Genomic DNA, 24616 nt, shown 5'->3' with positions numbered 1-24616 from the left:
CGTCTATTTCATCCTAATAACCAGTGGAAAATATCTAAATATGTTATAAATAATATATAATATGTAAAAGTTGTTAAAGATAAACTGCAGTTTTCTGATTTCACTTGTACTCCTAAAACCACACCATTTTATTTTTTATTTTTACGAAACTAAAACCGATTTATTTGCATTGACTATTGTTCTCATCTTGAGTGCTATTTGTGCACCGTTTCGGTCGAATTAGCCTTCGACTGCCCTTAGGCATGTTGGTGGTTGTTTGAAAATATCTACGGAGCCAGTAACTTTTCTCTTTTTTCTTCTTTTTTTTCAAACAACAACCAACGACGGTCGAACGCTAATCTGACTGAAATGTTGTACAAATAATACTCAACATGAGAAGAATCGTCCGATCAATACAAGTAATATTAACAATCAACCTTCCTCTAAAACATTTAGAACTTTAAAACCGATTTGTACAAATACTATCAAACAGCCATATAAAGACACACGGTCATATTACACAAAATTGTTAATAGATGGCATTTATTTACAGTTAATAATTTATTATTTGAAAATTACATGATTAAATTTTATTCCAAGTTATGAAATATTAATTATGTGTTGCCAATTAACAAAGCTTCAAACATTGAAAATGGCAGATTATTTAATAAACGACAACACAAAAGTTGAACAAGTATATGGTGAATTTCTTTCAAATGTCATATTTGCAAACGCAATGTTCTCTATTTTCATTAAAAGTTTTCCATGTTTTTGTTTCTGATTATCATTTTTAAGATCACAAAGGAAGAGATGTCTGCTATAATATTAATTCCAGTATCTTTGACATTAATCTTAACCAAATATTAATCAAGAAAAAACGTTAGTAAAAAAAAAAATAATAATAAATAAAAATAATTTTTTTTTCAGCAAATCTACGCATGCGCAATTATGTAAAATTAATTTAAAACTCCTTAAAATTTACCCTGGCCAAACATTAAACAAATATTAATATTCTTTTACAGTGCATTTGTTGTTCTCATATGCTTTTATCAAAAAAATAATTTAAAATTGATGGTTTTAATTATGGTATCCCCTCCTAAATAAAAGAAAAAGAAAGTTAACATAAATAAATTTAAACTTGTCGTACAATATAGTTTTTTTTTTTAACTTTTTTAAATCTATATAATAAAATAAAGTCGATTTTTCCTAGGCATAATAGCAAAATAACTAAACACTTCATATACTAATCTGTTTCGCATTTCAATTACCTTAAACACTCATGTGGATTTCCGGAACATATATATATATATATATATATATATATATATATATATATATATATATATATATAAACGTGTCTCCTTCTGCAATATAATTTTTTTTTAAACTTTTAAATATTTAAATTAAATTTTAAAATAAAACAGAGTTGCACTTATTGATAATATAACTGCAAACTTAACTAATAATAATTTTTGTTTTAGCATTCATTTAGTTTCCTTCAATTAATCTACGATCTTATTTTAAAAATTTTACCGCTTTTTTAATGCTTGAAAAAATTTCATCAAAATTACTTAAAATAAAAAATTTAACACAAAGAGTTGCACTTCTTTATGATATAACTGCAAACTTAACTAATAATAATTTTTGTTTTAGCATTCATTTAGTTTCCTTCAATTAATCTACGATCTTATTTTAGAAATTTTACCGCTTTTTTAATGTTTGAAAAAATTTCATCAAAATTACTTAATATTTAAAATAAAAAATTTAACACAAAGAGTTGCACTTCTTTATCATATAACTGCACTAACAATAATTTTTAGTTTCCTTCGATTAATTTATTATTTTATTTTAAAAATGTTACTGCATTTTAATGTTGGAGTAAATTTTATCAAAGTTTTTAAATTGTTCTCGTTCTTTCAACCATGATCGAGTAAAGATGTTGATCAACTATTGTTATTTTATTGATTTTAACCTGTTGTAGGGATTGAACCTTCAACCTCTAAAAGGCTGTCACCTAGAACTGATTCTTATTCAACACTTATGTTTTGTCGATGAGTCCATTTCAAAATTTCGTTCCCAAATTCGGCATAAAATTCTCAAGTTCAGAAAGACATACTTGAAAAGGGTGAGAGATTACATCGGCTGAAACGTTGTGAAAATAACAATCAAAATGGGAATTATAGTCCAAATAATACATGTTATAAATCATCTGAACTTTTGCATGCCAGTATAGCCAGGGGAGCAGGACCAGGGAGGGATTCCAAAGTCTAGTAGTTCAGGGAGGAAAAACTATTAGACTAGAAGGCTTTTCGGCATCTAATGATCTCTACAGTATAGGAGTGGGATTTTGCAGTTTGTCAGGTGTACAAGTGTCTTGAGTTCATTGGCGCAAATTCCATTAAAATACTTATAAAACCGGCACAGAGATGCAACAGTGTGGCGATGGGACAGGGGTTGAAGTTTAGTTGATAACATGCAACCTATTATGGCCTTTGGGACAAGATCACAGTGTAGTATCTGTTCTTCAGATGCTGCACTTCAATTCCTTGTTCTCTGTCAGTGGAGGATAAATACTTCACGACTGAGACAATTTTTATTTTTGTTCCTTTTCTCCACGTTAAAAAACGATCCTGGTGTCTAACTCTGTCCCGTGGGGAGGCATTGTAAATAGGAACATGCAACCTATTATGCTAAAGATTCGGTTTTTGACCTTGTTGAAGAGTGAGAGATTAGTGGCAAATGCATCAGCTGATGCATTTGCCACTAACCACTTCTCTCCTGGGTTGGCACTGCTTGATTTCAATGGCAAGAAGTCCAGGACAACTGAAAACAATGCCGAGATAAGTAGAGAGCACATACAGCACCTGGTATTCTCAAATTATCACCCATCTTAGTACTGATCAAGTTCAATGATGCTTAACTTTGATGATCTAATGAGAACCAGTGTGTCAACATAATTATGCCGTACATAAGTGAAAAAATAATGCTCAGATTGAGCAACATTTAGTGACGGGGGGGGGGCATCGAATCATATTCAAATTATCTCCCTTTTTTATAATGTTTCTTATTAGGACTTAGGGTTTTGGAGCATATAACTAAGAAGTTGACCGTGAATATACCCAGATCTGTGTCCACCACTGCCTGGAAACCGATACAAAATGTATATGGCAAGAATAGTAGTCAAGCAATCCAAATAATTATTTTAGTCTTAATTTTTATTTTTACTATTTTTGTTTCTCCTATTTTCTTCCTTTTTTTTTTTTTTGTCCAGCTGTAGTTTGTGAAAAAAACCCAAAAAACAATAAACTTCTTCAGCATAGAAACTTTCCGTACTAACACAACCTGCATATTGAAGTAGAATATGAATACTAACCATCATTTATTTATCATTTTCTTAGAACCCACACACACACACATACACACACAATTTGTTTTGGGAATTTACCACAATGACAGAAAAAAAATCCACCTTCTTTCCAGTCCCAAAGGAGGATGGAAATTTTTTGCTCGTTGAGTCAGAACTTGAAAAAGTATAAAGAGATTTTATGTGCCATGTTTTAGAAATGTTCGAAATATCGTGCACGGTTCTTGTGGAAAAAAAAAATAAAATAAAATAGCTAAAACACAAAGAAACCTTCAGGTGAGACAAAAGACACTTCGATGCTGAGAAAGTTTTTGTCGCCTTTGAAGGTTAATAAAATATATATGTGTGCGTGCGTGTGTGCATATAGATATATAGATATTAAGTTTATTTTTCCTTTTATGTTCTTCACAGAAGTGGGCTCATATATTTTATGTCATCTACACAGGCTATGAATATCTCCATGTGTCAGGAGACCATGGCATTAGTCTTTTGTCCTGCTCACATTTCGAAGCCACATGTGCACAATTTCACCGTCTTCGATTGTTGTGGCACTACCATTTCTGCAAAAGCCGCACACATTGATTTCTATGCATTTATGTCCGTCTGCCTGCCTGCCTGTCTGCCTAGAGCAAAGTGTAATTCGTTTGTCTTTTTCTACGTTTTTTTTTTTTTTTAGTTTTTTGTTTAAATTTTGTGTACTTATGTCGCTGACAGTGTTTCCAGAATATAGCAAGTGAATAACGAAGTTAACACATCGATATTATTTCTTTTCTTTTTCATTCACTTGTGCAGTTAAGGATTGGAAATAAGAGGAGACGAACAAGGTGCAAGTGGTACGAGATAGAATGAAGAGGAGGAGAAGGAAAAACAAACGAAGTAGGAGGAAGAAAAAGAGGAGTAATATTCCTAACACTCGAAAGTAGGAGAAATGGGGAGAAGAATAAGAAATAAGAGGAGTTATAAGAGCAGTAGTGGTATTAGGAGGAAAGAGAGGAGTAGTGATAGGAGAAGGAAGAATGACAGGGGGAAATAAGTATGAAGGGGGAAGAGGAGGAGCAGTAATGGTTAGAGGAAAAAGAAGATTATGAAGTAATTAAATAATAAATAGGACGTGATATTTATGGAGGAGGAGGAGATACAAAGATCTAAAGAAGGAGCAAAAGAAAAAAATGGAAAGAAAATCTTATATAAATAGAGATTTTGTTCGTCTGTTAGTCACAATATTTTTAAACATAATGAATACATCGTAGAATTTGTTTCATTTCAGAATATCAGAGATCTTAACTACTTTAGCAAATGGAAAATCTCCATTAATTGTAGGTCATAAATTCCCAATAAATACGGCAGTTGCCATGATCAGAAACCGAAACTGAAAACTTACCTGTTAATTTCTACCAACTGACCTTTTTGAACTTCATTACAAATTAAAACATAACTTAACCAAAATAATTCTGGCTTTGATGTGATGCAAAACATTTATGATTTATGTCATGTTTGAAAACCTGAATTCAATCACAATGAAAATGAATGAGCAAACATTATCAGCAGCATTGAAAATTATTTAAATAGCCTCCCCCAATTTATTTTGGTTTAACTATCTCTTGTATGCAGTTTTTTTCACAATTATATAATCACCACAGCCTATTAGCAATAAAATAAAGATAAATAGTAGAATGAAGCGGGGGGGGTCAATATTAGGAAGAGAAGAACAGTAATAGTGAAATGAAAGGTATCAATGGGAAGAGGAGGAAAGTAATAGAAAGATGAAAGTAGTAGAGGGAAGAGGAGGAAAGTAATAGAAAGATGGAAGTAGTAGAGGGAAGAGGAGGGAAGTAATAGAAAGATGAAAGTAGTAGAGGGAAGAGGAGGGAAGTAATAGGAAAACAGAAGTAAAAGACAAAAATGAAAGAGAAAAAGAAATGAGTGTTTACTCTTAGGATCAGGAAAATCTGGTAAAGACCAAAAAAGAATCCTTTTTTCTGGTTTATATTTGGAAGAAACCATGTTTGTCCTGAAAAGCACAAACAGATGCAGTTTGTGCTCATAATTCTCTATATATTTCATCGAAAGATGTTTGGTACGATTTGTAATAAACAGAGCTATTTTTCCATTGTTAGCATAAATGTTTATAAAAGAAATCTAGGCAGACTGCCACACACACACACACACTAGTATATATATATATATATATATATATATATATATATATGAGTGTGTGTGTATATATATATATGTGTATGTATGTGTGTGTGTATATATATGTATATATAAATATATATATATATATATATATATATATATATATATATATATATATATATATATATATATATATATAAGCTGAATGTCTGTGTGTGTGTCTGGTCACGAATAGGCTCCTTTATGGTTGACTATTTTAAAAAACTGATTACGTATAATGATAGAAGATGTATCAAGACACAGAAATGGGTATGTTTGATCTAGCAGAACGGTGGTTCATTAAAATTGTGGGGTCTGCGTTCGTGCCTGGCCTTCATAGAATGGAAATAGGCACAAACTTTAATAAAGACTTTTCATATCTATCTGCGTAAGTATACTTTAATAATTATGTTTTGTTTTAGTTTGAAGAAATATGGTATAATAAAATTATGGGGGTGTTCGTTCGCACCTGACCTCCATAGAATGGAAACATGTCACAAAGTTTAACAAGGTTTTTTAATATAGATCCACAGAATATTGTGATAAGTGTTTCAGTGTGAACAGGTATAGTATAATAAATTATGGGGTTTATCTATTTTATTTTTACTTGCATCATATTTTGCTTTGGTTTTGATACCCCCAAATTCGAAGCTATCTCTTTACAACCCTTCCTTTTCATAACCTATCATACTTTCATAAATCAGAGTCCATTTTCTGTAGGCTGTTTTTGAACCCAGTCAACGACGGGTACTTTTGCTAGTATATATATATATATATATATATATATATATATATATATATATATATTAGAAGATGTAATATGCGTTGCTCGGTATTAAACGTAAAATTAAATTCTTAAAAAAAAAAACATTAAGCAAGAAACAAAAAGAAACTGAGGCATATGCGTGTGAGTATCATGTTTTTTCTAAGCAGTTCACTTCTTGTCTAACCGAGATCGAAACGAAAACTTAAAGGCAGTGAGTCAAGTACGATACCTATTAGACCAGCTTGCCATGACCTTTAAAAAATGTTTTCAACCCCCCATGAAACAGTTGGCAAACAGATAAAAATCCAATGACCACCAAATACCAATCTTTCAATTGTGACACCTTAGCAGCCCTTTTTTCTGGATGAAAACCAATTAAAAAGTTTTCCACATGTCTGAATATCCTACATACCAAATTTCAAGTCAGTAGATTAAAAATTCGTTGAGTATATAGGTTGAGAAGTGTCCTCACACACACACACACACACACCCATTCTCGCTTTTACTAGCAGGCTGCCCGGCATTGCCCGGTCGTAAAATATGCTTAAATATTTGATTAATGCAGATTTTGTATTTATTATTACATTATATTGGATTTTAAAAAGAAAAAAATGACTCGTGCGTTACCACCGAGAATAGAAACCAAAACGTTTAGCTTACAATTTACTTTTTCCTTTGACGTTAATGCCTGAGCTATGAAGACATGTTTACTGAAAAGTTAAAACATCAATTAATATCTTTTGCACATGCGCAAATATAATATTTATGCATTTAAGTTAGTTTATTTGTAAAATTTTAATATGCATGTGGTGGCAAAATTCACCTTTCGTCTTTGTTTACAAAGCCATTTCGAGGAAGTGATGTCCGACATATTTTAGCTACGGATGACCAAAACTGTATAGAATGAACTATATTTTTTAGAAGTTTTATTCAAACAGTCTTTATTTGAACTTAATGGACTGTTTTTTTTATGAACTGTTTTATTCTTTTTATCAAACAAAAACAGAACTTTTATAATGAAATATATATTATGGAGTGTTTTCCAAACATCGAAATTTTAAAATTAAATTTAGTTTCATTTAAAAAAAATAAAAAAACAAACAAAAAAACAGGTGTTTTTTCTTTTCGAGATAATTTTTTCTTCATTTATCACTTTGGAATTTTATGCAACAATAAAATGATAAACGAATTTACAATTCTATTTTTTTATGTATGTAAAAATGTTAAAAAGTTCAAATAGTGTTTATAATGTAATTGAAAAAAAAAAAACACCTTTTTTTTTTAAATAAAACTAATTTTAATTTTAAAATTTCAATATCAGCGTTTACCTAACTTTTATTAAACGTTCTTAAAAATATTAATGGGAAAAAAAAACAGTTCATAAATAATAATAATAGTAATAATAATAATAATAATAATAATAATATAAAAAAACAGCCCATTGAGTTCAAATAAAACTGTTTGAATATAACTTCTAAAAAAAAAAAAAGTTTACTTTATACAGTTTTGATCATCCATAGCTAAAAAATGTCGGACGTCACTTCTGTCAAATGGCTCTGTAAACAAAGGAAGACGAAAGGCAAATTTTACCCGCATGTGGTCTTAGCTCAGGTCGTCATGAATAATGCTGTAAAGCTAAATATCATGGTTTCGATTCTAGCTGATGCCACCAAAGTCATTTTTTTTTTTTACTTTTGAAATCACTACTCTATATTGGACAGCAATAGAGAATTGGCTTTATAATAATAAATACAAAATTTGCATAAATTAAAATATCATATTTAAACATATTTTACGACCGGGCAACGCTGAGCAGTTTGCTACTAATGAATGTAAATTTTTGTGTTTCTTAATTTTTGAGCTGAGGATTAATAATATGTGATACTAGACATTTTGCCTGTTTTTATGCTCAGTTGATGCTTAAATATGGTCAAATTTATTCTCATTAAATACTAATTCTTATTAATCCATAGCTGTGCATTAAACAAATATCATAATACTTAATTAGCTGCACCTTATCATAACAAAGGTCCATACGAGATTTCAGCCAGATCGGCGCAATAGTTTTTGAGATAAAGTGGAATGGACAGACAGACAAAGAGAAATATAATAGAGATTTGGACTGTTTGAACTACTGTTCTCATCTTTGGTATTATTCTCACAACGGTTAATTGTAGGTATAGACTGTTTCATACCCTCGAAAAAATTCCAGCTAAAACCTAACAGCCAGCCGTGGTTCTCTCCGGAATGTGCTGCTGCCATTGCGCATAGAAATCACTTTTTCCATTGCTTCCAACGTAATAGATGTACTAAGACTAAATCCGCTTTCAGAACTGCCAGCAATCACTGTAAAAAAGTAATAAAGAACGCAAGAGAGTTGTATGCTCAGTCCGTCAAGTTCAAAGTAGCTGAGCAGCGGCTTGGTTCCCACCAGTTTTGGCAAATAGCAAACAGAATCCTGAACAGAAGTGTGTGCTCTAACCCAACTCTAATAAATGGACCTGAGATAATCTCGTCAGCGTCAGACAAAGCCAAACTCTTTGCCAAGAACTTTGCAGCTAATTCTAACCTTTGCGACCAAGGCTGCCAACCTCCAATATTTCCTCCTGTATCAAAAAACATGCTATGTGATATACAAATATCTGTACGTGATGTTGCCAAGCTAATCAAAATCCTTGATTCCAGTAAAGCAACCGGCCCTGACGGTATTCCAATTATAGTACTCAAAAGACTTCAACCAGAACTTGCGCCCATCCTTACAAAACTGTTTAAACGTTAAGGAGAATTGCTTCACGTCACCCTGGAAAATCTCATCAGTATGCCCCGTATTTAAGAATTCAGATGATCGGTCATCACCCTCACAGTACAGGCCAATAAATCTCCCGTGCGTCATGAGTAAGTTGCTGGAATCTGTGTTAAATAGAGAAGTAATCAACCATCTTAGCAAAAAATAACCTCCTTAGTGACACGCAATATGGTTTCCGTTCTGCTAGATCTACAGCAGATGTGCTTAAAATTATATTTCATAGGATTAGCGAATCTCTTGACGGAGGCTACCTTTCTAGGGCAATTGCTCTTGACATATCAAAGGCCTTTGATAGAGTATGGCATAAAGGTTTACTTCACAAGATCTCCAGCTATGGTATAGCTGGAAATGTCTTCTCAATTATTAAATCATTTCTCTCTGATAGGTTCATAGAACTATTAGTATTAATGCTGGAGTCCTTCAGGGGTCCATCCTGGGCCCTACTCTCTTCCTGATCTATATTAATGATCTTCCAAATCACATCCTTACATCATTCGTAGACATCTATGCTGATGATACTACTATCTACGGTAGCACATCTAAGATCGTAAATGACCAAGTTCTCTCTGATTCTCTCTCCTCTGATCTTGAGCAAGTGGTACAATGGGGAAAGAGGTGGCTTGTTACTTTTAGTGCATTTAAAACCAAGCTTTTATCTTTACATCATCAACGCTTTGATCCCCATCTGGCATCAATTGAAATGAATGGCGCTCGTCTTGAGGAGGCCTCATGTTTTGACAAGCTTCTGGGCTTGACCTTTACTCCCGATCTTAAATGGAACATATACATAAAATCCGTTGCCAAGGCCGTTGGAAAAATGGTGGGACCCTTCTATCGATCCATTAGATATCTCACTGCTGATGCAATTCTCTATCTATATAAGAGCCAGGTACGCTCCAAGGATGGAGTACTGTTGTCACATCTGGGCAGGAGCTTCTAGAAAGGACATCCTGCCTTGATAGAGTTCAAAATAGACTTCATAGCCTTGTGGGGGGATGTCCTTTTCTCTTCCCTGCAACCTCTTTCTCACAGAAGAGATGTTGCGAGTTTGTCTCTGATTGATCGTTATTTTCATGGCAGGTGCTCGACTGCACTCCATTCTATGGTCCCCCCTTGCCAAACTTTCACAAGAAACACCCGTCTAGCAGAAAACACTATCACTAGTTTCCCCCACCCTTTATCTGTGCCTAAACCTAAGTGTAGATTCCATGAACAAAGCTTCTTTCTTAGAACTGCACGACTATGGAATTGTCTTCCGTTTTTCTGCTTTCCAGCTGACCACAATATGGTTGTCTTCAAGTCTAAAGTAAACAAGTTTTTCATGAGCTGTTCCATATATGTTAAATTTACCAAATTTCCATTACTAACGAGTACTATATTGTCCAATTTCTACTGCACACTCTTTAACCCTTATCCTCGATCGGCCTCTTGGCCTCGATAAGTGGTGATGCCTATGTAAAAAAAAAAACAAAAAAAAAACGTTTCAGCCGATGTAATCTCCGACCATCTTCATTTGATAATGGGCCCTATTGCTGAATAGTGGAAAAAATGTTTTTGTATTACTTTTAACAAAGAATAGGATTAGAATTTAAAATCTGTAATGTGTGTGTGAAACGGAAAAAGCATCGAGTCGTTTACATTTTTGTTTTAATTTGGATCCGCACCAATTTGGTAGACGCTTTGAGATTAGAATTGATAAATTGTATTTGGAAACGTTGTGAGAATAGGGAATACACATATACACATAGACATTGAGTTTTAGCGGAAGAACACAAATCCATGGTTGGTTTTGTTGGCTGGGTTCAAGTCCCGCGACTAACAGTAATTATCACTTCCTGAACTGATAATTGCGTAAGCATGAAACACTAGTGTCTATAGGTATGTAACAACGATTCATCTCCATTTAATCATATCTATTAAAAAAGTATTATATATGATGGATACTCCCATCGATTTCGACTAAGTTTTGTGGAAATCCACACATATGATGTGTTTATAGTGGTGAATGCTTTGTATAGAACTATCCACACTTCTTGGTACAACTGCTAATCTCAGTCGGTGCAATGGCTGCCACAAGATAGAGCAGACAGTAGAACTCAGGTTTTATATCAGTTTTCCTTCTAGATGCATGTCTTAATGAAGACTGAAGAGAAAGAGATAATTCCCTATGGACTTGGAAACGGCTGGACCCATTTTTTTTTTAATTTCACACAAAGGTACTTGATGTGTCTGGATGTGTTCTTATGTAAGTTTTGTATCGATACGCATCTGATAATTATCGGAAATCAATCATCAAATAAATATGATTAAAGAAGGAAGTCCGATTTTGACCAAAGTTAACACTTTTATACAACCTAATTTCACAAGTGCATTTCAGAAGTTTTATCATTGCACAAACAGAAAGGCTCAGCCTGTAAAATTAACTGTAGACTCCTTTATAAGAAATGGGCACGTTCGAAATGAATGTTTCGTTTTAGAGCACAATTGAACCATGATACTTTTGTATTTTAAACTTTAATTCAAATTATTATATAAATAATTTTAAGTGAAGTCATTATTTACAGATAATTTTATAAAAGCAACAGTAGATTCTCTACAGTGCCATGTAGAGTACTATGCACTGTGGACTAAATCACTGTGGTTAGGCATGTGAAGCTTCCTCCCAATACACTGTGGAGGGAGGGGACTAGCTAGAGCAGGCAAGCAATCGATTTGATTAAAAAATGGGCAATTTCACCGTTTTCGATGACCCAATAAAAGTATGGGAGGGTGAAACATTTGTTAATCTTCACTCAATCCTGGACAACGTTGTATCTCTCTGTTATATATATATATATATATATATATATATATATATATATATATATATAGGGCTCCTTCAGTCTTTGACAGACTATGGATACCCATGAAGGGGTGCCTGCGTGTGTAATTTTAGTGGCAGGAGGTGCGCAATCTCCAACAGCATCCCTCCTGAGTCGACAGTGGCAAGTGAAATGTATGTACAGGACGACTGGAAAATCGGAGAGCGCATACAGCTCCTCGAATTCCCAAATGGTTACCCATCTGGTACTAACCCAGCTCAACGTTGCTTAACTTTAGTGATTTGACGAGTACCCGTGTGTCAGCGTGATTTTATATATATATATATATATATATATATATATACAAATACATATCGTTATATAAACATTATATATATATATATATATATATACAAATACATATCGTTATATAAACATTATATATATATATATATATATATATATATATATACAAATACATATCGTTATATAAACATTATATATATATATATATATACAAATACATATCGTTATATAAACATTATATATATATATATATATATATACAAATACATATCGTTATGTAAACATTATATATATATATATATATACAAATACATATCGTTATATAAACATTATATATATATATATATATATATATATATACAAATACATATCGTTATATAAACATTATATATATATATAATATATATATACAAATACATATCGTTATATAAACATTATATATATATATATATATATATATATATACAAATACATATCGTTATATAAACATTATATATATATATAATATATATATACAAATACATATCGTTATATAAACATTATATATATATATATATATATACAAATACATATCGTTATATAAACATTATATATATATATATATATACAAATACATATCGTTATATAAACATTATATATATATATATATATACAAATACATATCGTTATATAAACATTATATATATATATATAATATATATATACAAATACATATCGTTATATAAACATTATATATATATATATAATATATATATACAAATACATATCGTTATATAAACATTATATATATATATAATATATATATACAAATACATATCGTTATATAAACATTATATATATATATATATATACAAATACATATCGTTATATAAACATTATATATATATATATATATATATATATATATATATACAAATACATATCGTTATATAAACATTATATATATATATAATATATATATACAAATACATATCGTTATATAAACATTATATATATATAATATATATATACAAATACATATCGTTATATAAACATTATATATATATATATATATACAAATACATATCGTTATATAAACATTATATATATATATATAATATATATATACAAATACATATCGTTATATAAACATTATATATATATATATAATATATATATACAAATACATATCGTTATATAAACATTATATATATATATATATAATATATATATACAAATACATATCGTTATATAAACATTATATATATATATATATATATATATATATATATATATATATATATTATATATATATATATATATATATATATATATAATGTTTATATAACGATATGTATTTGTATTTATATATATTCAGCGAACGATGGCGAGAATAAAATAAAGTTTAGTTATTTTTATTTCGTTCATTTAAATAGGAAGAACTGACAGTTGAATAGAAAAACGATAAGACGAAATTATTTTTTCCTCTTTTTTCATAACGGTTTGCAGAAAAAAAAAACATTTTCCTTCAGATTATTAATTCATTTATCAATAATAGATTTCCTTTTGAATGGCTCAACTAGTTTCGCACTTTGCTCGTACCTTTTATTTTTATGGTAGATCTTCATTGTTTCGCAGCATTTCTGTTTTGCCGAGCACGTTTGGGCCGGTTTGCCCAACACGAAAGAACCTTGCTTGAAAGTCGTGAACGTCACGAATACAGGGCAGAGATAATTGATAATTACCCAATCTTTCGGCATTCACTTATTGTAGATATGTATGTCTAAAACAGGACAGGCGTTTTATATAAAACTTTAAAAGAAAAAACTTGAATAAAATCATAATAAATAAGAGTAAATGTGTCTGTCTTTTCGCACACATTCAGAAGAAAAAGGGTCTTTTTTTTTATTTGGGAGTCACCACTTAGCAAGGACCGAAGGCCACTCGAGGATAAGGGTTGATGAATAAGGTGGTAGTGTAGTAATCGTTAATGGTATAAATTGAGTATAATTTGATTATTTATGGGGACGGCTCAACAAGAACTTGTTTACATTGGATCTGAAAGCTACCATGCTGTATTTAACTAGGAAGCAGGACAGCGGAACAGTGTTCCACTGGCAGGCAATTCTGGGAAAGAAACTTTGTTTATGAAATTTGTGTTTAGATTTAGGTACAGATACAGAGTGGAGGAAATCGTTTATAGTGGTTGTAACAAGTCGGTGTTTTTTTAGGTGAAAGTTTTGTAATATTTAAATTCAATAAACACTATTTTCATAGAAATGTTGATAAACTCATATTTGCTGCATGTTATTGGTTTTTCCGTCTCAAAATTTAATCTTTTGTGCTATCTAGAAAAATATCAGCTTTATCAAAACATGTTTGTTGATTGTATATATTTCTTATTCTGTGGAATTTCTATGGATCATGCTAGTAGAATTTAGTTTGCTTAAGTTTCTTAGATTGGCAGAGCCATTTTTCATTAATGATAAAAAATGGAACAAGTCGCTTACGAAATTGCTAAATAATTCCCTACATTTTTTTTTATCTGTGCTCAACTCCAAATTATAAATATTGAGAATGTAACTTATAACATTAATATAAACTTTTTAACTATCATTTTTTTTTTTTTTTTTTTTTTTTGTATAACAATACCTGCGGGTAATATAATATTCGTTCAATCAAAGACTAAAATTTTTTTTTTCAATGATATAAACAATCATTATTATATTATAATTTAGTTTTCTATATACACGTCGTCTGCTGTTTAACAATTAGTAATGAATAAATCTCAAGGTTAGTTTATTCTAATTTATTTGAAGCTTAAACCATAAAATAAACCACAAACAAATTTTATGTTTTCTTAAAAAAAAGGGATTACATTATTTCACAAACAAAACCAATTAACACCAACTTAAAAACATTTTTATCATTTTTCATACATTATTTTACAAAGAGATTAATAAATCGTTTTATGTAGGATTCCTACATTTTGTTATTTTATGTTCTTTTCTGTAATCTGAAGAATAACTTTATTCAATTTAATTTTTCAAAGAAATCCTGGTGTTTTAGACTTGCGCATATTTAGGAAAATTAAAATAAGAAAAGCCTTTATGGTGCTTTTACTTTTCACAGAATGAAGCAAAAAATCACAAAAATTAATCAGATATTTTTTTTTATTTAAGAAAATCCAATTTTACGATTTTTAGTGATTAAGTATTTTTAAGCAATCATTGATGAGTCTTTGCTCCTGGAGAGGTTGTTAAGGGGAAGGTAACTAGGGATTAATTTATCAATAACCACGCCTTTGACTTTTTTTTTTTTTTAATTTTGCACAAACATTAGTCATAGTGGTAGTAAATTTTTCACTCATGAAGGGAGACCATGCATGCTCGGCTTGTTTTTTTGTTTTTTTATAAGAAACTTATAAATTAGGTTGTAAAGGATAATACCTACTGTAAACGATTCATTTATTGGCTTTATTTGTCTTTTTACAGCATACTTAGACTTTTTTAAGTTATATATTTAATGCCCAAACAAAATGAACAAAAATTCTTTCCTAGAACTGTCTGTAGAACATAATACCGCGAGGCTGCTTCCCAGCTAATTATAACATTGTCGTTTTCAATTCTAGTGTAAATAGGTTCTTACTGAGCTGTCCTCTTCAATAATCAAAATTTACCCAAGTTCCACTATTACCAATCATTTTGATGTTGTCTTGCAGTCTACCCAATACTCAATAACCCTCATCTTCGAGTGACCACTGGTGATGATTCCCTTAACAAAAAAAAAAAAAAAAATAGATAAATAAATAAAATTCATTGTTTTATGAGATATCAGTCCTTTTAGGATATTTAACGATAATACACCATATTTATTGTCACCTATTAATTGATTTGTTTCATGACATTTCAACTCTTCCAAATCAAAACAACTATTGTACAAGATTCCTTATAAATAAAAAAAAAACTTCCGTTTTACTCATAACCAAGTACAGGGTGAGATGTTCATGAAAGTTCCAATAATATAACCATGTCAGAATGTCATAGAGGCGGCCTTGTTCAAAATACAGACAACTATTGACAAAGAAGTACTTGCAGAATTTTAAATTTTGATTTAAATGATGTATTTTTAAATAAGTTTTCGTTATGATACCTTTACTTTATGTATCATTTTAAAGACTGTTAATTAGGCTACGAAACTCTGCCTCATCCGCCATACTCTCCAGACCTCTCACCTACTGACTACCACTTTTCAAGCATCTCGACAACTTTCTGCATGATAAATGCTTAAAAAACGTAAGCGATATAAAAAAAAAACCTTCAGCGACTTCATCGCCACCAGAACGCAAGATTTTTTCATTACTAGCATAAATACACTTGTTTTGCGTTGGGAAAAGTGTATTGATTCTAATGATGCTTATTTCGATCAATAAATTTTTGTTTAAGCCGAGATATTTTCATTTAAATCTAAAAGTTAAAAACTGCAAGAACTTATCAACCTGATATATACCTGTCCTGCATTGGCCAGCATGCATTAAAACCATTTTAGTTTTTTATTCAGATTTGCTTGAACATAAGGTGGACAACTCCATGTAAAATATGAGTTAGGAGTCTTGTTAATTTCTTTATTTTTAAGTGATTATTCCAAAAATATTTCATATTAGCAGTCATTGAACTAAGTAGTTTTCTTTTTTAATAAATTGTAATGATGTGTTATTATTGCTGAGAACATGGTACAACAATGATGAAGAAAATTGGCTAATCAAAAGCAAAGTTTGATTCGTCAGCTTAAATGCTATTTAGGCATGACTTTATAAGTTGGAAAATATGATTTTATGCGTTACTTTTAGAGTGTAGGATTTTTTTTTCTTCTGGTTCTCAGTTTTTCCCCAAAATACTCTAATGGTCATTTGCAGTTATTAATATAATTTATATCTTTTTTTACTTTCAGTTCTGTAAGAGGTGCAACTATACCTGCTTTTGGAACTATATTGGAAAATGTTACTCTTCGAGAGGTTCGTTTTTTTTTTTGTTATATATATTACTTTTTTTCTCGCATGTTCTACCATCCATTTTTATAAATCAATTATTTTTTTTTATTTTTATTTATTTTTTTTTTTGCTATTTCATTATATTTTTTGTTCTTTTTCTGATTCGTACGACTTAATTTTTCCTCAAGTTGCACGTCTTTCTTTTACAAGCCATTGACTTTGAGCAGGGATGTTTTTTAAGAGTTTGTTTCCCATTCCTGGCAGAGATGCATTAAAAAGGGAATTTATTCACCTGCTCAAGAAGAAAACATAAAAATGTTCGGAGCAGGTAAAATTAAATAAATTGCATACTTTATTCGAGAAGTCTTTTCCCTTTTTACTAATATATATATATATATATATATATATATATTATTGCTATAGAGAATAAAGATAGGAATTCATGATAGGGACATTATATCAACCTGATGTAGTGCTAGAAAAACCATAGCTGTATCTTTACTTATGGCAATTTCTCAGCAGTTCACAATGGGTCTATAAATATGAAGCTACCATATATAGAATCTCTAGACATGAGCATGTATATGTGTATGTACATATACAAATCCAAATATATGAAAATAAAATGTAACTTTTATTTATTATATAATAGCAAACAATGGAAGTTTACGCTAAAGTCATGATAATTTTTTTTTGTAAGTTTTTCATCCTCCATTTCTTCAGTACGTTTAGTTACTTTCCAAACAAGGTTTTTCCTTTGTGCTTCACCCTAAGCAAGACAGACTGCCACTGAGATGCAAAAGGTTACTGAGGAACCAGATTCGTGAGGGGGGGGGTCCTAAGTGTGGAGTTGTGTAGTGAGATATTCGTTCAAATTAAATTTGAATTTCTGTTCGTTTGTTCAGTCGTGGAAACAATGATCAGGAAGGAAATTCCGAAGGCAAATATTTTGAGGAATAAGCTATTAGAATATAAAGTTTTCCAGGCATCTGGAAACCTCTACATTGAAAGGTAGAACTTTGCTGCTTGTTGGGTTTTACCAACTCACCTGTCGTAATGGCAAGGTTGTAGATCAGGTAGATGGTTGACTTCTTAGGATGATAAACACAAAGGTTTAAAATCCATCACAATCAAGATATAACTTTTTTTTTTATTTTACCAAAAGTGTCATATATATATATATATATAATATCCAATATTGATGTGATGTGGACCCAAGATTGGGACCACTGAAGGAAAACATGGAACACAGATTAGGTTTAAGTAAAATATATTAACAAAAAAAAGTTACAAGGATAGGATAAAGGGTAAGTGGAGCTTATTATCCGCTGGTGTCCAATATGTGCTACGTGCTACTAGTACTCCTGCTGATTCTACGATATTATGATACTGTCCCCTAAGAGTGTTATCTCACATCATAATATAGTAGATATATATATAGAAGTGTCTATGATGCAGGTAAGATTCGGTCTCACTATACGATGCCAATATTTTTCCCGATTCCAATACAATTACAGCTTTTATTCTAAATTTCCGATTCTGATACAATTACTGATTCAGATTCTGGAAAATATTAACCTTGAATTATGTTTTTCTTGGCAATTAAATAATTGTGTTTGTATTACCTTGGATTATCTTGATGTTATTTCAATCCATAGTCCTTGAGCCCCTGGAGAGACATAGGCCATCCACAACTTTTGTAAATGCTTTTGTAGCGAGGAGTTCTTTTTACAGGGTGAGGGTGTTGGCCACACGCTCAACCTTCCCAGAAGGTACATACAGCGCCTCGCCTTCCCAAATGGTCACCCATCTGGTACTGACCAGGCTCAATGTTGCTTAACTTCGGTGATCTGACGAGAACCGGTGTGTCAACGTGATTGTGCCGTACTTTGATGTCATTTACATTGAAATAATTATTTTAGAGATAAATGTTAGCCGAATCTATTCGGTTTGATGTGGAAATGAGCTGTCTTTTGAAAAAAAAATTTTTTCACAAACTTTTTTTTTTATTTAAATTTCTGTTGTCTTTTTCTCTTTTGCTTTTTTGGATATAAAAACTCCCCACTGATGAGACTGATTGAATATGTTTTTTGTTTTTTTTTTCTTTGTTTTATTTTATTGTGTTTGTGGTAACTAATAAAAAATATATAATTTAATACGGTCGTAAAAAGAAATAAAACGTTGTAAACAAAGAAACTCAAACGTTTTCCTTATATTCCAGGTCAAAAATATCCAAAAGTAAAAACCATTGAATTTCAACGAGGTTATTGATAGTGTTCAATTAGAAGAGCAATACAGAGGTGATAGTCGCCTGACAATGTCTTTTAAGAATGAAACAGTAGATTAATTGTAGCGACTTACTGTAATTTTGTTTACTTAAATTGAATAAAATAATATATACACACACACAACATACTTTGAGGTAATTGCGCTGACTAACTAAAAGTGCTCTTTTGGCAATCATGCATATAAAGAGCACTTTTTTAGTTGACGCCATTACCCCAAAGTATGTGTGTGTGTGTGTGTATATATATATATATATATATATATATATATACACGCACACACACAGACACACACACACACATGTGCAGATGTGTGTAATGCATATAAATAGGTTGTGTGTATGTATGTATGTATGTATGTATGTATGTGTGTAAATAGAGACATGTACAATGTGTACATAAATGGATGCATAAATGTTGATGGCGTAGTATTTTAAGACAACTAATAAAAGCCGGGAATTTATTTTAGCAAATTGTCTCCAGAGAAGATATATATTTTTTTTAATATATCTTTACTTGAGTTGTTTTGTGAAACTGTTTTGTTTTCATTGTTGTTGCTTATTAACTTTTACCTAAGTACATATTCTCTTGCATCAAAATTGAAGGGAAGAAATGTCACATTTCTTGAACGAATAAATCAAGTTATGCGGTAGAAATTTATTTAGATGAGGATTTATAATTTGTATTATTTGGACTACTGTGCTCAGCTTGGTTGTTATATTCCATATGTTATATTCTGTCCATGAAATCTCCAACCATTTTTTAGATGGATGATTTGGAAGTTGTAAAGTTTCTAGTCAAACCTAAGAATTTCTATCTTGAACATCGCCAGCCGTAACAAACGGAAATTTGGCATATGTCTAAAGCGAAATTCTACTATTACCTTTTATTAACATACCATTGTACTATTTTTTTTCAATTTAAGGGGAGTGGTAGTGTAGTATCTGTTCTGTTGTCATGTAACTATCCTCCCAGGCATTACCTCCTCCTTTGTGGAGTTAGTGTAGTATTTATGTCATGAGAACAGCTTCCCAGGTGTTATCTTCTTTCTTGGACGGTTAGTTTAGTATTCGTCCTACTACCACAATATTAGCCTCACAGGCATTACCGCCTCCTTTGTGAAAGAAGTGTAATATATGTTCGTCCATTATATTATCCTTTTTATTTTTGGAAGGGTAAGGAAACAATGGGCATGGATACATAGCCCAATAGTTATAAATGTTGGTTCACATTGTTTTAAGTGGCAGTTTTTGGATGTTAAAGGTTCAATCGGTTCTCATGTCATTGTTGTCTCTCTGTTTCTACTCTCGTTTTTTTTTTTCACTCACATGCCCTTATTCCAAATTCGTCGCAGTGGGCCAACATCAGTGGACTTTCTCTTTTCTTTTCTTTCTTTTTTTTTTTTTTACGTTTAACCTATTTCAAACTGATATAAATTATGTCACAGTAAAAATAGTTAAATTAAAACAAAAATCTTTTTTTTATTTCGATTTATTTATCTAGTAAAAATTCCATTTTTTACTTGATTATTAAATTTAAAAAGTTATTCTAGCAAATTACCTAACAATTTAATAAACGAAAATATCGTAAAAACTGAATTTAACTTAAAATACTAGAGGAGAAAAAAAGCTTTTTAAATACATTAAACTTAAAAAAAACAAAAAAAAAAACAGTTCTCATGTATTTTTTGCCTCCCTGTTTATACTTAAGTCCACTGATGTCGACCCACTGCTACGAATTCGGAATAGGAGCATGTGAGCGAGAAAAAAATGAAAGTAAAAACAGGGAAACAACAATTACATAAGTACCATTTAATACTTACTGTAGGTAATACTAACTAAAAATAACACAAGAAAGTTATAGCTCTCTCTAACAAGATCGAGTCTGATATTTTGAATTAATAAAATGTAACTTTGCATCAGAATCTGTAAAAAAAAATTACCGTAGGTTTGTATGCATATGCGTATATGCATATATGTGTGCTTGGGACATGTAACAAATGATGGACGAGGTACATTTTCGGGCTACCCATAGCCTCTTTCTTTACCAATTATGTGATGAAGAAGATTTAAATATTTCAACAGTGTTTTTTTGTTTTTACATGGGGGTCACCACTTATTAAGGCCCGAAGGCCACTCAGAGATAAGGGTTATTGCGTGTACAGTAATCAATGAGATAGTATTGTAGTAATCATTAGTATTGGAGTGTTGATAGTGTCTTACTTAAGAGGGCGGTTTGTCAGGAGTTTGTTTATGTTGGACTTGAAGACATCCAAGTTGTAGTCAGGTGGGAAACAGGCAAGCGGCAGAGAGTTCCACTGGCATGCAGTTCTAAGAAAGAAGCTTTGATCATGGAATCTACATTTGGATTTAGGCACAGATAAAGAGTGGGGAAAATTATTGACAGTAGTTTCAGCCAGACGGGTGTTTCTTGTGAAAGATTGGCGAGGGGGGACGAGAGATTGGAGCTCAGACGAGCACCTGCCATGGAAATAACGATAAAACAAAGACAGTCTCGCAACGTCTCTTCTGTGGGAGAGAGGCTGCAGGGAAGAGAAAAGGGCATCCCCCACTAAGCCACAAAGTCTATTTTGTACTCTGTCAAGGCAGGATAGGCTGTTTTTAGCAGCTCCTGCGCAGATGTGGCAGCAGTACTCTATCCTTGGACGTACTTGGCTTTTATACAGATAGAGAATTGCATCAGTAGTGAGATATCTTCTGGAGCGGTAGAAGGATCTCACCATTTTCCCAGCGTCCTTGGCAACAGACCTGATGTACATGTTCCATTTCAGATCAGGAGTAAAGGTCAAACCCAGAAGCTTGTCAAAACATGGAGCCTCCCCAAGACGAGTGCCATCCATTTCAATTGATGCCAGATTGGGCTCTGAGCGTTGATGATGTAAAGATAGAAGCTTGGTTTTGGATGCATTAAAAGTAACCAGCCACCTCTTCCCCCACTGTAGCACGCACTCAAGATCAGAGGAGAGAGAATTAGAGAGAGCTTTGTCATTTACGGCCTTAGATGTGTTGCCATAGATGGTCATGTCATCAGCATAATACTATGGGCTTCTGATTTCTGGCCATCAACCACTACTCTTATGAACCTATCGGAGAGAAATGATTTAATGATTGAGAAAACATTTCCAGTGATACCGTAGCTGGAAATCTTGTGAAGTAGGCCCTTATTCCATACCTTATCGAAGGCCTTCGATATGTCAAGAGCAATTGCCCTGGAAAGGAAGCCTTTGTCAAGAGATTCACTAATCCTATGAGATATAACCGTTTGCTGTTTGCTGTATCCATGTATGTCGCCTGGGAATGTGAAAGCATAAATATTTAACCCTTGTTTTATCTTAGGCTTTTGTATGTTTCTTCTGAATAAAACTATGTTCACTGGAATGTAACCGAATATTATTTATTTATATATGTTCTGTTATGTGTTAACAATAGCTTTTACCTTGAAAAGATTGGTCTATAAAAAATAAAATATTATAAAACGTATATGCAAAAGCATTCTCGAATGCAACAGTCTCTAAATACTCCCCCCCTCCCATAAGAACAGAGTTAGGCACAAGGAGTTGGTTTTTAATGTCAGGAAAATACAACGTCCTCCTTAAGGGGAACTCTGGAGTGGAACAAAAATAAAAATTATATCAGTTTTAAAGCATTTCTCTCTTATTGGCTGAGGACATCAAAAATAGCTGTTCAGATACGATTCCAAAACCAAGCTGGATCCAGGTAACAAATTTTGTCCATACATATAAGTCTTACAAATGATAATAAAATGTTCAAATGAACAGATTTATTTATATTTATTGTTATATAGTTTTATTTATATTTATTGTTATATAGTTTTATTTATATTTATTGTTATATAGTTTTATTTATATTTATTGTTATATAGTTTTCAAAAGTCTTGGGAACATAAAGATTTTTAATAACTCAAAAACTATTAGGAGTTAAAAAATGAAATTGGTACCGTTGGAAAGGTTAAAGTTTCAAGTTTTGTGGGGAATCTTCAAACTTGCTCAATATGAGCACCATTCGTCACACGGCAGACATCTAGTCGATAGTCCATTTCCTGCCAAACGCGTTCCAGCATCTTGACGTCAATGGTTCCCACAACTGCCGTTATTCGAGCCTTTAGTTCGTCAATATCTCTTGGAAGGGGCGGCACATAGACTTGTTGCTTGACAAAGGCCCAAAGGAAAAAGTCACACTCAGTACCCCATATGCGAGTGCTATGCTTGTTAACTTTGCCATTCAGATAGAAGGTCGCCTCATCGCTAAAAACAAGCCGGTCATCAAAGCCGTTATCTTCCAACTTCTCTTGCATATCAATGCAAAAGTCACGGCGAAGTGGCTTATCAGTGTCCTTCAACTTTTGGACCAACTTGAGCTTGTAAGGTACCATTTGCAGTCGTTTCCTTAAGACACGCCAGACAGTTGCTGGAGCAAGCTGAAGTTCCCTGCTGGCTCTTCTCACTGATTTACGGGGGATCTGCTGAAAGGCTTCCGGACTTGCTCAACTGCATCTTCTGAAGTTGAAGGGCGATTTGTTCGCTTACTTGGGCACAAACACCCATCTTTCACAAATTTAGCATGCCATCTGACAATGGGTTTCCTTTCAGGGACTTCTTTTTTAAATTTCCTGCAAAATGCACGCTGAACACATGTCCACGATTCAGTCTTTGCAAATTGGAGGACGCAAAACGCCTTGTCTTGTTTAGAGAACGCCATTACTGCACATGGAAAGATAAGACGAAAATCATTAGTATGACCAAAAACTTGATTAAGCAAGCTTTAAAATGACACCAGTTTCGTTTTTCTACCTGGAATAGTTCATGAGATATACGCATTCGTAATGTTCCCAAGACTTTTGAAACACCCTGTATATTTATTGTTATATAGTTTTCTGTAAATACAAAAAAACAAACAAGAAAAACTTCAGCACTTCATCTAAATGTTTGCACTTTTAGTTTTACAAAAAATTGAGCAAATTGAATCATTTTTACATCCCATAATGAAATTCTGCAAAAATATATAATATATATCTCTTAACATAACTTTAATCATGCAAGCTCTATTTTCAGAGTTTTCACCATAGCATGTTCTCGTCTGCTCTAAAGTATTGTGATGTTACAGTTACAAACAAAGGAAAGA

The 24616-nt window shown here is 31.8% G+C and overlaps 1 protein-coding gene and 1 pseudogene across 6 annotated transcripts in view; one reads left to right on the top strand and one right to left on the bottom strand.

The window, feature by feature from the left end:
- LOC145284444 (RAB11-binding protein RELCH homolog) overlaps positions 1–24616 on the top strand; it is a 2006047-nt gene that overhangs the window by 893457 nt on the left and 1087974 nt on the right. For all 6 annotated transcript variants that reach the window (XM_080133263.1, XM_080133262.1, XM_080133261.1 and 3 more), the window contains one exon: positions 17130–17193. In XM_080133263.1, the coding sequence (XP_079989389.1) occupies positions 17130–17193 (64 nt within the window). The remainder of the gene's footprint in view (positions 1–17129; positions 17194–24616) is intronic.
- On the bottom strand, positions 18943–19059 carry LOC145285062 (5S ribosomal RNA; annotated as a pseudogene).

Source organism: Euprymna scolopes, chromosome 9 (genome assembly GCF_053919585.1).
Source record: "Euprymna scolopes isolate OS-2025 chromosome 9, ASM5391958v1, whole genome shotgun sequence".
Taxonomy (NCBI): Eukaryota; Metazoa; Mollusca; class Cephalopoda; order Sepiida; family Sepiolidae; genus Euprymna; species Euprymna scolopes.
Note: the sequence above shows the minus strand (reverse complement) of the source record. Positions and strands in the feature narration are given on the sequence as shown.